The sequence below is a fragment of the Poecilia formosa genome, unplaced genomic scaffold, assembly GCF_000485575.1.
Source record: "Poecilia formosa unplaced genomic scaffold, Poecilia_formosa-5.1.2 Scaffold645, whole genome shotgun sequence".
In the NCBI taxonomy this organism is placed as follows: Eukaryota; Metazoa; Chordata; class Actinopteri; order Cyprinodontiformes; family Poeciliidae; genus Poecilia; species Poecilia formosa.
The window spans coordinates 35,588-49,773 of record NW_006800584.1 but is presented as its reverse complement, the minus strand read 5'-3'; the positions used below and the strand labels follow the sequence as shown (position 1 = coordinate 49,773).

At 35.9% G+C, this 14,186-nt stretch overlaps 2 protein-coding genes across 2 annotated transcripts; one reads left to right on the top strand and one right to left on the bottom strand.

Moving 5' to 3' along the window:
* The first annotated feature begins 4,330 nt into the window (after positions 1-4,330).
* LOC103130536 (uncharacterized) lies at positions 4,331-9,840 on the top strand. Its single transcript, XM_016665996.1, has 9 exons — positions 4,331-4,697; positions 5,257-5,367; positions 5,674-5,766; positions 5,997-7,437; positions 7,542-7,811; positions 7,924-8,172; positions 9,112-9,225; positions 9,360-9,425; positions 9,620-9,840. Exons 4-9 carry the CDS (start codon positions 7,407-7,409, stop codon positions 9,820-9,822), a joined length of 933 nt encoding a protein of 310 aa, XP_016521482.1. The 5' UTR covers positions 4,331-4,697; positions 5,257-5,367; positions 5,674-5,766; positions 5,997-7,406; the 3' UTR covers positions 9,823-9,840.
* A 1,036-nt stretch (positions 9,841-10,876) lies between these two features.
* On the bottom strand, positions 10,877-13,669 carry LOC103130535 (cingulin-like). The gene is made up of 8 exons (XM_007541954.1): positions 13,572-13,669; positions 13,370-13,465; positions 13,160-13,267; positions 12,911-13,015; positions 12,304-12,387; positions 11,765-11,860; positions 11,590-11,685; positions 10,877-11,503 (listed from the first exon to the last, which is right to left on the bottom strand). Exons 1-8 carry the CDS (start codon positions 13,593-13,595, stop codon positions 11,414-11,416), a joined length of 699 nt encoding a protein of 232 aa, XP_007542016.1. The 5' UTR covers positions 13,596-13,669; the 3' UTR covers positions 10,877-11,413.
* Positions 13,670-14,186: the final 517 nt, after the last annotated feature.

Here is a 14,186-nt window from a genome sequence, read left to right as displayed (position 1 = left end):
CATTTTTAAAAGTAAATCATGTTATCTTTTTTAAGGTTTAGTTACAGTTCTTTCTTAAATAAACAGTGATGTGTTAGAATTGGAGACTGCGGCAGCAGCATATCGGTTGGTCTGTGTTACCCAGAAAGCAGTTGGACGCACAATATCGCAACACCGTGAGTGAAACAATGACTGGGGCAGCCTACTTTATAAAGTACTTCTTTGTTATTACACATACAAGTTTGTAGAGAACGGAACAAATTGCGTCCCGTTTCAGTTCAATACGGGACGGTTCCATATTTTACGGGATGGGTTGCAACCCTAGTCGACGTATTTGTGTGAAGACATTCTCGGTTGTGAATTTAAATAACAGACTCTCACTTACAGACATCTTGCGCATCAATACTGCTGCCTTTGAACCAGACCTGGCCTATGTGCTGCAGTCCAGATCTCGGCATCACATTAATGCAGACAAGTCATTTGTCATTTACAAATAAGTCTCTGAATAAATTTTGTTTTTGTTTTTTAAGATCAAAATAAGTAATAAATTCAGACAAGTTTTCTGTTTTCACTCCAGAACAATAAACTTTTAAAAATCTAATCAACATTTACTAATATGTCATATTTCAAATGAGCCCTGCACTTGTTGATATGACTATTAGTTGGTTATTTTTCTGTTATTTTATTTAAAAATTCTGTAAATGTTGAACTGCCATGGTGAGATATGTTTTTATGTTTCAAATATAATTTGCCCACAAGAGTACAATGACTTCTGTTTAACCGTTAGAAAAAGTTAAAGTGTTAAAAAAAGTGAAGTTAAGTGAATATTCAATTGCATATGATATGCATGTTTCAAATGAACCAAAAGACATGCTTAAGGTCGCTGAAATGAAAATAAAAAGCAAATGTAAAACACAGAATGGCTTGCTGAAATTTGTTTAAATATATTACTGTTCTATGTAAAGAACGTTCACCAAGGTCGGCCCCTTACATTTTTAACACACCAAATCTGGCCCCCTTTGCAAAAAGTTTGGACACCCCTGATGTAGAGGATGTAGAGAACTCTGGTTAAATTTGAGAGTTTTAGACTTCAACAACAATTGTTCCAAAAAGAGAAGTCAATGACACATTCAAGAAGTGTTTGGTGGAAAAGCTCAAGGAGAGGAAGTCAGGCAATAAAACTTCTTAAGTGAGTGAGTGATCTGCTTACACTTTTAAAGGCCCAATAAAATACACTGTTGTCATGATGCATTTAAAAAGATAATTGCCATTTTATTTCGTGTTTCCTTCAGGTTCCACTAAGTGCTGCTGTAAAATCTGCATTGAAGTTTCCTGTGAAATCTGTGAAGCTTTCCTTGCTAATGGTGATTAATCACAAAGTGTTAAAGGAAGAACAAATAAAAACTGAGCTGTAATTGAATCGTTTTCAGAATCGGATCTTTATTTTCCAACTGACAATTAGTTTTACAGCAACAATAGTAAAACTAGTAATATTATTTTATTAGTAAAAAATTATTAGTAGTAAAACTAATTGTGAAACAATCAGTTTTACTGATGATAAAATAATAACATTAGGTAGATAAATTCGGCAGCGCCTTTAAATCTTCCTCTGAAGTTTAACAAAGTTGTTAGAAAACTCAGAAATAGAATAAATATTTTGTAAACCTGCATGCTGGGTGAAATCTGTTTTCTGTCTTAGGAAGCATCTTCTCAGCGTAGGTGGGGTGTTTGCAAGCCTTTAGACTGATGGAGCAAACACACATTTAACTGATTAATTCAACACATTTAAATAAATGTATTTAAATGTATTTAAATTTGTTGAATGGATCAATGTTTGTTTCAGAAAGTCTGACAGACTCCATCTGGATGAGTTGGTATTTGGACCAAATCATTACGATGGTGATGATCATAGTTTAAATGAGTCTATACCAAAAACAAGAAAAGGCCTAATGACTAATAAAACATGGTTAGAGAATGTTTATGGAATGAAATTCTTCAATCAGTATGTTAATTAAATAAAAATAATAATAAAAGCCTTTTTATTGCCTTTTCTTTCTTATTTTTAGTATATTTATGTTCTAAATGTTTTTGTTGAGCGGAAAGAGGAACCAAAGTCACGTTTCTTGTTTGCGTGCACATCAACCTGTTGAATGAAGCTCATTATGATTAATTTCCTCAGTTATAACTGCCATTATAACACAAATGCTTAACAAATATAAAGTCAATGAGGAACTTAAACTGTAAAACTGAACCTTTTCCCAAAATGACACAATATACAAATACGGAATAAAACTCGAAAGTGAAGTTAATGCTTGTCTGTTAGATTATCCAGTTAAAAACCACCTGATGTCCTTTGTCATATAATAAAGGCGACTACTTTGTGTCTCACTGGCATTAAAAAGAAGATTAGATTTCATATCATCTTTACTTTGAGCACCGACTGCAGACAATGAATTTATCAATGGGAATCTTTGTTGTTCTTTTTGCTCATGCAGCCTCTGCTGGTAAGTCACTTTCTCACATATTCTAAATCAGATCTGAGTGCTTTAAATGAACACAGCGCCTGTATTTTCAATCATCAAAGGCAGAAGTTTGTTTTGAGATGTAATTTACTCACAGATGTTCTCTGATAAACCTCTGAGGTTTTCAGAGACCATCTGTGAATCTGAGGTAAATTATTATACACAATTTAATGTACAATGCATTAAATTACATTAAATTATACATAGGTGGATTTTGAAAGTAAACAAATAAGCTAAAATTTATTGAGAGATGCTGAATGCTATTTTATTAATGTGTGAAATTTGCTCACTGCTTTCTGTTTTGAACGATATGCCTCTGTCTGTATTTTTATATCTTTTTGCTTCACCAGCTCCATCAACAATGGCACAAAATGTCACCAGCCAACCTGTGGCAGAAATGTTTGGAGACCTTAATGGGACCCAGAGTGACAGACTGTGGAGACCGAGCTACTATCACTACAGCTCTGCAAGAAGTAACATTTTAACTTAGAGGAAATTAAAACTGCTTCAAAACGTCATTTTGTTCTGATGTACAGTGGATAAAATAAGCATTTAACATGTGATAATTGTTCACAGTAAACTTATTTCTAAAGGTGCTATTGGCAAAAAAATGTTAGATTTGAAAAAGCACAGGAGTGAAAATCAGCAAGATAAAGAGACAATATTTTTCTCATTTAGTACAAAAGTAGGTTAATTTTTTTTTATATCTTGAATATTTTCTTATTAAAATGAAAGCTTGCAGTTTCTTGATAGCTACTGGATGTAATGTTTTCTGTTTTGTATATATGAAAAGATTTTTAGTTTAATCTCAGCAGAAAACTTGCATGTGCTTATTTCTTTACGTGTGCAGTTTTAGGTTTTAGTTAAGCCAGGCATAAAAAGTGGGACCATCCCAGTTTGTTACCTAGTCACTACTTTTCTTGTGGTTTATTAAAAACACTGTTTCTTCATCCTGTGTTTTTCGTAGATCTTGACCTGAAGTCTCGGCTCATCATCAGTGCAGTTTCACTGGGAGTCGCAGTTATCATCTTCCTCATTCGCTGTGCAGGTAGAAACACAACTTGGATAACAAGCAAATTGATGAGTTTTAAAATTTTAATTTCCTATGTAGTAAAATATGTTTTACTTCAAGATGCATCATGTGAGAATACCAGTAAAACTGGTCCAGTTCATTCATATATTTACAGCTTTTTAATGAACATTCTTAAAGTTAATCATCTTTTTCCTGCATAATGATTACTGAGAAATCCAAGTACATCAAAATGTCATCATTATGATTAAATTATTGTTGTTTGTGGTTTGTTGATGGTCTTATTCCTTTTTGCTTTAGGTCCGCGCTGCTGCAGGAAATCCTCTCCTGCCGACCCTAAAGCCACTTCAGATTTAAACAATAAATCATAATGAAATGTGATATGTGCTAAGATTATCTACTGAGTTTAACAATAAATTACTCAGCTTTTCCTCTAGTAAAAAGGTTAGACTGTCTCCAGTTAATTTGCTCAATATTTTACAAAATATAATGTTTAAGTTTGGCTTGGTTGGAACTATGTGGCGGCTGATTTATCAAAACATAAACAGAAAAACTAAATAAACTGTTACCACTTTTTGGGGTCAAAGTTGGAAAAAATGTTCCAAATTTACAAGTAGAGCTTTGCTGTCACTCAGGTTAATGTATTTTTGAATACAATCATGTTAAATTTATATTGTACCAACAAAAAATATATTGTACAAGCATGACAATTATATTGCATAAGCTTATTTTAATGGCTTTATGATATTTTAATCAATAACATTGTGCTGATTTGTGATTTTATCAGAGCAAAAAAGAAAAACTGAGAAAAAAGAATTACAATAAAAAATGTAGCAAGCTGGAAAAAAAATTGTGGGCTGGTTTAAACCTTATCTGCCTCTATCTCTGTCCTCAACTGCCAATTGCAACAACCAAGCCCTGATAGAAAGTGAAAGGAGAAGATAAGTTTATCTGGTGTCAACGTTAAGACAGATCCTGTCCGTTGACACCAAGTTAAAGAATCACAATCTCTAGATGCCATCAGAGGATCTGAAAACATTCCAGGGTTTTCTGTGTGATTTAAACCTGACAAGAGAGCAAAAAGAAAGCAGCTTTCATTCCTTTCACCGCAATGGAAACTTCAGTGGGAATCTTTGTTGCTCTTCTTGCTCTTGCAGCCTCTACAGGTAAGTCTTTTATGATTCTAAAACAGTTTAGTTTAAACATAATAGTTTAACTTTTGCTTATGTCAATATGATGAAAGTTCAGACCAAGAATAACAGACTGTTAACAACGACTGACTAAAATGGCGTTGCAGTTTTAGTTTCCAGATGATGCAGAGGACGGCACCATGATTACGTTTCAGGGGAGAAACAAGTTTTAGAGACTTTTAACAATAATTGTAGCCAAAAAGAGCAGTTAGTGACACATTTAAAACTGTATGATGGGAAAACTCAAACAGAGGAAGTGAGCCGAGCCACCCAAAAGGTTGAGCAAGAGGAACGGTTCCTGTCTGAATCCCAGGAACCCAGAACTCTGTTTGCTGCTTCTGCACATCCTGTCTGCATTTCCCATCACCATCATCATAGATAACAAACTATTACCAAAATATTTTTCAGTATTGTGTTACAAAAGAAACGTTTCCATACTAACAGCTTCCTTCTCTTCATTATGCTAAGCTAAAGTCTGACTTTAAGGTCATTTCCTCAGCCCTGCATGTATAAAGATCATGTTTTTCTGCTCCAGTTCAATCTGCACCAGCTCAAGGATATTCCAGTCAATATTATGAAGATGCACAAAGACAAACAAATCAAACGCAGATAAACACCAAACTGGCTTCTCATAACACCACAACAGGTAATGCTCACGTTTTGCTGTTTGTACAAGATGATTTTAATTTAATTACACTGCATTCTGATAAAACAGGTTCATACAGATGTCTTCTCTCATCACAATGCAAAGCTGCTTTTCTTGTATCTATACTTAGAAATTTTGAAGAAACAAAAACATGGTCCTACAAATTTCTAACCATTCAGTCATTCTTGATGGTAATTTGAACATTTTAATGCTTTTTGTAACAACATGTGTTCTGTGCGACGCTTCAGCTGAATGTATAAAAACTTCAGTTTTGTGTGTTTGTGTGAAATTTTCCTCTTTTTTCAGGAGCAAATATTTCACGTGGGCAAATGATCGGCATCATTGTCGGCGTCGTTGTTGTTGCACTTATAGTCACCGTTCCTTGTGCTGTTATGGCAGGTATGTTTGAAAAAAGAAAAATATGTATTTTACTGGTAAAATATTAACAATACTCAGAGGAAAAAAGGGACAACATCACAAGTTAATAATTAATTTATGCTAAACCTAATTTATAGATCAGAATAAATTTATAGTCATCTTTGCATCTTTTAGAAATTAAAGTTTTTAAAAGATGAATGTTTTTGAAAGAACATGATTAAGTTGATAATGCATATTTATTTCTTTTTCAGGTCTCAGTCATTCTTGGGCAACATTTTTTGAGTGTTATTGTGAATGTTGTCAGTTATGCTGCGGTATAGTACTTGCTGTAGCTGAGTGCGCTGATGATGCATCGCTTTGAGTTTCTCTGGGGCTTTTCTGCAGAAACTCAGCACCTCCAGGGAGCCGCGCTGCTGCACTCAGACACATTTAAAACTTATGGAGTATTTTAATTGCACCACTGCATTATGGGCTGCAGACATTGTTTTGTTTTAAGTGTTTTCAGCTTTTACATTAATGTCAGAGTTAAACAGAGACTCTATGCGATGATTAATTAAGTGGTTTTGTATTTTAAGATTTGTCTTGCAAGTTTGGATTTCTTGATATTTTTATCGTTATTTTTGTTTTGTTTCTTTAGTTGGCAATTGAACATCCATCAAACTCTAGTGGTTTATTTGTTTGTTAGGTCAGTTGGGCTGTTAAATATTCATCACTGCATCAGATAAAAAAACAGAATTGTAATCTTTGATAGATCTATTTAGCTGGAACAATGATGTTGAATGATATTCAGTGGTCAAATAAATGTATGACTTAAAAATATTTCACTTATATAAGAGTAGAATGTTTGCTTTGTTTCTTTTTAATTCTTGTAAATATTTGACATCTTGTAACTGTTCAAAATGAAGGGTATTTCTTCACTAATTTGTTTAATATTTATACTATCATTTATACATTCCTATAGAAAATATAATTTTAATCCCAACCTCTTTATCTCAATAAATTATTTTGAAAAAATAAAATATGACAGATGCATCAAAATTCATAAACCTTTTCTGTGACATGTTTCCATATTCAGAATGGAAACATGTTAACACAGTATATCAGTTCATCCAGAAAATTGACCTTATTTTCAAAACAAAGTCTGTAAAAGGTGACTGGTTGAGCTCCAGCTATTGGAGCTCAGAGGTCATGTGACACTCAGATGCAGAAACAAGCAGAAAACAAACAATTGTGATCTTTTAGTTGTTTGCAGTCCATCCAGGAGATGCATACAAGTCACATATATTTGGAAACGTGAATGACGACGCAAATAAAAAAAAAAAAAGAAAACTGACCTAACAAAAAGTAAGAATTAAGCAGAAAGGCCTGCAGCTTTGGTGAGATGATTGGAACACGCTGCAGCCTAGTGGTCATGTTAGAGAAAATGACAACATCTCACATTTAATGGTCACATCACATTTATAACGCAGACTTCAGTTTCAACATGGTTCTGTTAAGTAGCAAAAAAGTCCATCAGAGCAGGTTGACTTAATTCAAATTTAATTTTTAGATGTATTTAACGTCCTGTGGTCTGTGGGGCCACGTTTGCACATCGTCTAAACACTGAAACAGGAAGTGGTTGCAGTGAAAACAGTCAGTGCTCAGACCTCCGTTCAGTCAATATGGAGATCACAACACTGTGCGCTGTTTTTGGTAAGTTAAACAGTTTAAAAATCTGGTTGCATGTTTGTTGGTGAAGGTTTTTCCTCACTGCATCTCCACAAAGCTCTTCATTCACTGGCTGCTTCCCTCTGCAGCTTCGTTCCAGGTCCTTCCCAACAGATCGCAGTTCTTCCAGTATGAATCTGTCGCCTTCAGCCTGAACTGCGACCAGCAGGAAGACGCTGCTGTCTGGACAATAAAAAGAAACACATCCAAGCAAATCAGTTCACTTTGTCCTTCATATACGACTGACAGGAGCAAATCTACTTGCTTTCTAAGTGAGCTTTATGAAATGGACTCTGGAGTTTACTGGTGTGAATCTGAGGCTGGGAAGATCAGCAACACCATCAGCATCACCGTCACTGGTAAAACATTAAACACTTCATTCTCTTGTTGATGATAAATATTTGGATCCTTTTAACCTTCTCAGATTTTTGTAGAGGAATCCACAAATGAGAGAGATTTGTTTTTATTCAGACGGCGAGTTGATCCTGGAGATCCCAGCTCTCCCAGTGATGGAAGGAGACGAAGTGGTTCTGCGATGCAGAACGAGGGAAAAATTATCTGGAAATAATTCATCTACCTTTTATAAAGACAAGCTTTTCATTGGGAGCAGCGTGAGAGGAAGCATAACTCTACAGAGGGTTTCTAAATACGACGAAGGAAACTACAGGTGCTACATGTCTGGAGTTGGAGAATCACCAGACAGTTTTCTGACTGTCAGAGGTTAGTGGGCTCAAAACATCATATCGAGTGTTGGGACAGGAATAATCTAGATAAAAAACATGAAACATGCATTTACTCTGCATGTCACTGAGTGGAAACAAAGATGTGAAGGTTTGTGTTAAGTTGGGATTTTTAGAGAGGAGATGCTAATAACTGAACTCTCTGTTATTACCCAGACTAACATTTTTTCTAAAAAAGAAAATGTGGAGGATATTCCAAAGAATTTCATACCCAACCAGGAAGAAACATTGTGCCATAAAACATAGATATGAACTTTCTACCGTTAAACTGAACACTGATTATAGATAATGAACGGTTCTTCCAGGATAACTCCAGATGATGTTCATGTCTGTTATCCAGATCTTACCAGTGCAGGGAGTTGAAGTCTTCAGCTCCCAATCAGCACTCAGGAAATCTAAAAAATTAAAGTTTCTGTATGTAAAATGGCTCCACTTTGGTCCAGATTGGTCTTTGGCATTTCAACAGAGGGTTGTTGTACTTGAGTTTATTTTTGCTGTAAAATGAGTAACGATGGTCAATAAACGATGGCAGGCAGCTTAAGGTAAGTCGATTCACCATGTTTCAAATTGACAGGTTATTGTTGTCATAAATTTCATAAGGAGCAAGTAAATATAAACCACCTGGAAAAAAATAATATGATTGGAGGTGAGTTAGAAACTGGTTGACCTCCGTATGGGCGGACATCATAAATTGGTTGTTAAAAAACCTAAAATGCTTCATTTTATTGTTTTATGAATAATATTTTTCCCTAACAGGCTCATATAACTGAGGTGGGATTGATTTGAAGCTGTACTTTCATGCACATAGATTTATGAGGTTATTTCTGACTGACAGTGTTGACTGTTGTCTGGGGGATGAAACTGCAGCCAGTCTTTTCTGTGCTACTTCGTCTCTAACCTGTGGTTTTGTGCTCTTAAGCAGGATTTCCTGAATCACCGCCTTCTCTGCATGGAGACATCGTACTTTCTGTGATGGTCACTGGAGTTTCACTCTTTCTACTGATGTTTCTCTGTCTATGGAGAAACCATCCAGGTCAGACATCGCTTACTTTTCCTCTGTGAAACATGAAAACTATCCATGTTAGGCTGGACGCAACATTAAATTATACATCACATTTGAAGCTGTAGCTAAATGTGGTTAAAAATCAAACCTTTTCTGTTATACAGACAGTTATGACTCTTCCACTGTGTTGTACACTGGAGGAATCAACAGACGAACACAAAGAGCAAAAGGTAAGAATGGCTTTGATTTGGTTCCAACTGGATGCTCTTTCAGTTGAAGATTTTTATTCAAAATACAAATATTTTTTAAGAAAATAAGATGTTTTAAAGTTTATTTTAAGTCATTCTTAAGACTGAGAGAAAAAAAGCCAAATTTACACAAGAAAATTAAACAAAAATGTTGAAAATGAGTATTTTAATTTCAGATGCTCTCCAGAGGGGGCGCTGCTCTGAGACGTCCACTGTGGTCGTGTACAGACCCGTCCTCAGACCCGTCCCCAGACCCGCCTTTGCTTCTGCAGGAGTTCGGACTTATAAAGCCTACAGAGAGTTCAGGACCAAACAGCAAATATTTCCATCTCTACAGAATAAAAGTGTGGCCCTCTCACCTGCCAACGACTATAATTAATACAAAAGACTGAACAGATTACAGTTTAAAGATATAAGCAGTTTGTTCAAGATTGAACACTTTTGATGGTATAACTACGATGCTTTAGTTCAAAGTTATGCATGATTTTACTGTGAATAAGGATTTTCTGTTCGTTTATATGTAGCACAAGAAACTGACAACTGAATCATTTTTCAATCAGTAACATCCTTAATCTAGAGATCAATATTTTTATTGAAAAAAATTAAATATTACTTGTTTTTATCGTGAAATTGAGTTTTTTTTAAAACGTTAGCAGAAAGACAAGGTTTATGTACTAAATCACTCCACTATATTCAATATAAATATGATTACCCAGCACAACCCACAACGGTCATAATTGATCTTTTATCCAGTCCTATGTGCTGCTTAACTGACCTGAAAGTTTCCTGAAAGTTTCCTTATTTATTGACTCGTTAACGTCCGTATTCATGCACCAATAGCTGCCAGGTAGGAAATATGGACGACTATTGAAAGACCTTAGTTGAAAAGTCACTTTTCCTTCTTTGCAGTGAGAAGGAACAAAATGTTGATCTGTCAGTGTAAAAGAAGAAATATTGTTTTTTTCCTGCTGTGGTTCTGATGATCTGAAGCAGGATGCTGAATCAGCAGTCTGTTCCTGGAAACGCTGGGCTTCCTGTCGTCATCATAAATGTGTCATTGTTCTGAGTGACGTCACTCAGTCTGTTGAGAAACCACCAAGGTGTCGTGGCCGTGAAATTATTCTGCAGGCACAGCGGTCAACTCATTTCCCAACTAATTGGTTTTATGTCAAGCCAACATATACTCTGTGCTGCAGATAAATGTGCATCCTCAGTTGCATCATACGTTAAGAACAGCAGCAATGGTGAAATGTCTTTTCGTTCATCAGCGTGTGGACGTCTGATGTGTCTGTGGTTCTGCTCAGACCAACAGGATGTTCTGAAGAGGTTGGAAGAAACAAACAGTTTGATCTGATAAACGGTAAATGCAGTTTGACTCACAGTGTTGGTGAAGATTCTGCACCACAGCCGCTCATGAACATTCGAGCACCACTCTAAAAACATGTGAAACTATTTATTTTAACAGTTCAGACAACAAATTTACCGTAACACTTGTAAATAAGTGCAGTGGAAACCATGTTTGCACCACTTTGGACAAGAAAAATAATGCACAGCTTTGATTGGTTGCTTTACAAATGTTTAGGTTTGTTAAACTCTGCATTGCACTGATTTAAATGTTCACACTGTCAGAAAAAACTAAAGTACATTTTTATTTGACAACAAAGACATTTTGTTGTAGCATGAAACACAACTGGAAACTTTAAATTTAAGTAAAATGATCCAAACCAGATTTGTGTCTTTTAGATGAAAAAAGATAATAAATATTGTGTCAAAATAATTACATTTATACAGTTTCTGATAACTTTGTTTGGCTAAAATATATACAACAAAAGAAACTCAATGTATCACACCATCACCTAATTAAATAATATGATTAAATTAACTGGTATTAAAAATACCAGTTTCAGAGTTTTTATTAGCTAACTGGTGAAGTTCAGTTTATCTAAAATACTATTGAATATATAGTTTTATCAATCCTCCACATAGATTTCCTCTTCCTCTGCCGATGCTGAATCGTCTTCAGAGGTTTTAGAATCTGCTTCTTTTTGGATTGTTTTCAGCTGGAGAAGGAAAAATGATGCAGATTCACTGACTTGGTCATTTAAAACGATCTAGTGTAGAGAATCGTTCTGAAACCGAAGCAAACCTCGTTCTCCTTGTTTTCATATTCCTTCCTCAGACCCTCCAGGTCTCTGTCAAGCTCCTCCCTCCACTCTCGCTCCTCTGCGATTATCGTCTTAAACTGTAATGAAGTGAGACATTTAATTTATCATCAGCTGTGACAGCATGAAGCTGAGGGACCTGCAGGGTTCCTGTCTCACCTCCTGGTTGTATCTCTGCTTCAGGTCAGCCAGCTGAGCCTCCAGCTGCTGGTTCTTCTCTGTCAGAGCCTCAGACTGAGCCTGGGCGACTTCCAGCTGGGAAACAAGATGCAGAAAAGCATAAAAATATAAAACAAGAATCAGAAAATATAAATCTAAGTCATATAATTTATTTTAAATATCAGTTGTTGGAATAAATCTGTTTTTCATTGACCTCAACTATTGTAGGAAGAATAGCTCCCTCTAGTGGAGGGAACATTTCATATAATGGTCACAGATAAAAACTTTATGAAAGAAGAAACGTATCATTCCTTCTTTATGACAACAATTACCAGGCGTTTCTTGATTAATTGGTGAATAAATAGTTTTTGGCTCATATATTTCTTTTGGAGAAAATGTGCTTGTGAAATAAAAATGTTAAAATGTTAAATGTGATGAGACGCTAACCCTCCTAATTTGTGAGGATCTTAGTGACAATTTGAACAAATCTTCTGAAATATGTAGTTTCAACAGAATATAAAGACATGAACATGTTTTGCCTCGTTGTGCAGCTCCGTCATCTCTGACATCATGCTGTCCAGGTTTGGCTCCTCGGCTGCAGATTCTTCAGGGTTTTTCTGCTGCTGCCATCAGACAGAGGGATGGATGTTGATTTCAGCACAAAAATAACTTTTCCTAATAGACCTTCACATATTGATACCTGAAAAACAACTTTTAATGTCATTAGAATTATTTTTATTTTGCTGTTCCCTTAAAAGTTTCTGCTCGTAAAGCTTGAATTGATCTATTTTATGTTTTAGATTTAAACACTGATCTGAGCTGTTTAAAAGTGTTTCTCTCCCAGAAGGAGAAACTACTGACATTCACTTTTTACTTTTCTTCTACAGAAACTTAAATGAGTTTTTCCTCTCCACTGTCAGGGTTTGTAAATTGCTTCAAGACAAGTTTTCTTCTGAATTGGCGCCACATAAATATGCTGATTTTTTTCTCTTATAACTGAAACATGATGTAGCAACAGGTTCTTTACCTGCACTTTGGAAATAAAACAACAAACTGGACTCATGCAGCTCTGATAAATATTTTAATTTTGAGTTTAGTCTGCAGAGACTGAAACGTTATTGTAAAAGCTATAAGAAGAGGTTGTACCTCGTTGTTATGGTTCTGCAGCTCCTTCATCAACACCTGCTGGGACTCTTCTGTCTTCCTCAGCATCTCATGGAGATTTTCAACCTTTTCTGAAAAAACCTTCAGCTAAGAGAATGAAAAATGGAGGTAACATACTTTCAGAAAACATAAAACTTAGACAACTTCCTGCCATTAAGAGTTTTATCTCTGTAGATTAGGAAGTTTGCTTGTGTGCATCAAAAAGCCTTGAGTTTGGTGAAAACATAAAACCTTTTGGTTTTTGCTGTCCAGCTCTGTTTTCAGCTCCTGCAGGGATTTTTCAGCGTCTTCCCTCTTTTGCTGTTCAGCCTTCAGCTGCTGCAGGACGTCAGCTTCAGACTGATGGAACAGAAACAGCAGAGTAAAACGTTCAGTTTCTGTCCGTTTTTACGCTTCAAGGACCAGAATCAGTGATTTGAAACAGAACAAAGTGACTTTTACCTCCTTGGTGTCGTCTTTCTTAACTTCAGTCAGCTTTTTCTCTAAGTCCTTCTTCTCCTTGTTCAGAGACTCGGCTTCACGCTTGGATTCTTGCAGCTGCACCACCGGAAGCAGAAAACGTTCTTATAGTTAAAGCCTAATTGTTTTCTATACGGTTTTAAGAGCCGTTTGTTCATTTAACAACAGAAGGAAAAGGACCAACCAGGCTCTGCTGCTCCTCAGTCATTTTCTTCAGTTTCTGAGTGATCAAATTCACTTCTTGTTCTTTCTGCCACAGTTTATTGTCAGTCTGCTGACGGCTGGCCTGAGGCAAACAGAAAGAAATGATGTTGAGCTTTTAGGTTGTCTTCACATCTACAAACCAAACAAAAACTCTATTGTAGTTTTGTTACTTTAAAAAGATTATTGTCCCCTTTAAGATTCATTTTTGGCTTTTTGGTTCAATCATTGCTTTATCTGTCATGATGTGTGGTGGTTCGGTGAGGAGGAGAGACGCCGAGACCCAGGTTATGGTGAGAAGATGATGATTTAATGATGAAGAAGCTCATACAACAGTCTGAGTCAGGCAGCAGGGCAGGAGACAAGCGCACAGCTAAGATGCCGGTAGCAACTAACTAATAGAACTAGCATGTGAGCAAATTCTAACCAGGACTAGCAGTTACACTGGAGAGAGCGTAGACGGCATAATACATCCGTTTGTCCATACTACAAACTGAGACATACGACAAGGACCCGACGAAGAACACAGACAACAGGTGACACTAAATACACACGGGGTAATCAAGGGAATGAACATGAACCATGACATTATCATGAA

Coding starts and splice junctions, on each gene's coding strand:
- LOC103130535 (XM_007541954.1), bottom strand. CDS start 13,595: ATGACTGAGGAGCAGCAGAGCCTG. Junction 12,388..12,910: donor TGCAGAACCATAACAACGAG/GTACAACCTCTT, acceptor GTCTGATGGCAG/CAGCAGAAAAACCCTGAAGA. Junction 11,504..11,589: donor ATGAAAACAAGGAGAACGAG/GTTTGCTTCGGT, acceptor TTCCTTCTCCAG/CTGAAAACAATCCAAAAAGA.
- LOC103130536 (XM_016665996.1), top strand. CDS start 7,407: ATGGAGATCACAACACTGTGCGCTGTTTTTG. Junction 7,438..7,541: donor AACACTGTGCGCTGTTTTTG/GTAAGTTAAACA, acceptor TTCCCTCTGCAG/CTTCGTTCCAGGTCCTTCCC. Junction 7,812..7,923: donor CATCAGCATCACCGTCACTG/GTAAAACATTAA, acceptor GTTTTTATTCAG/ACGGCGAGTTGATCCTGGAG.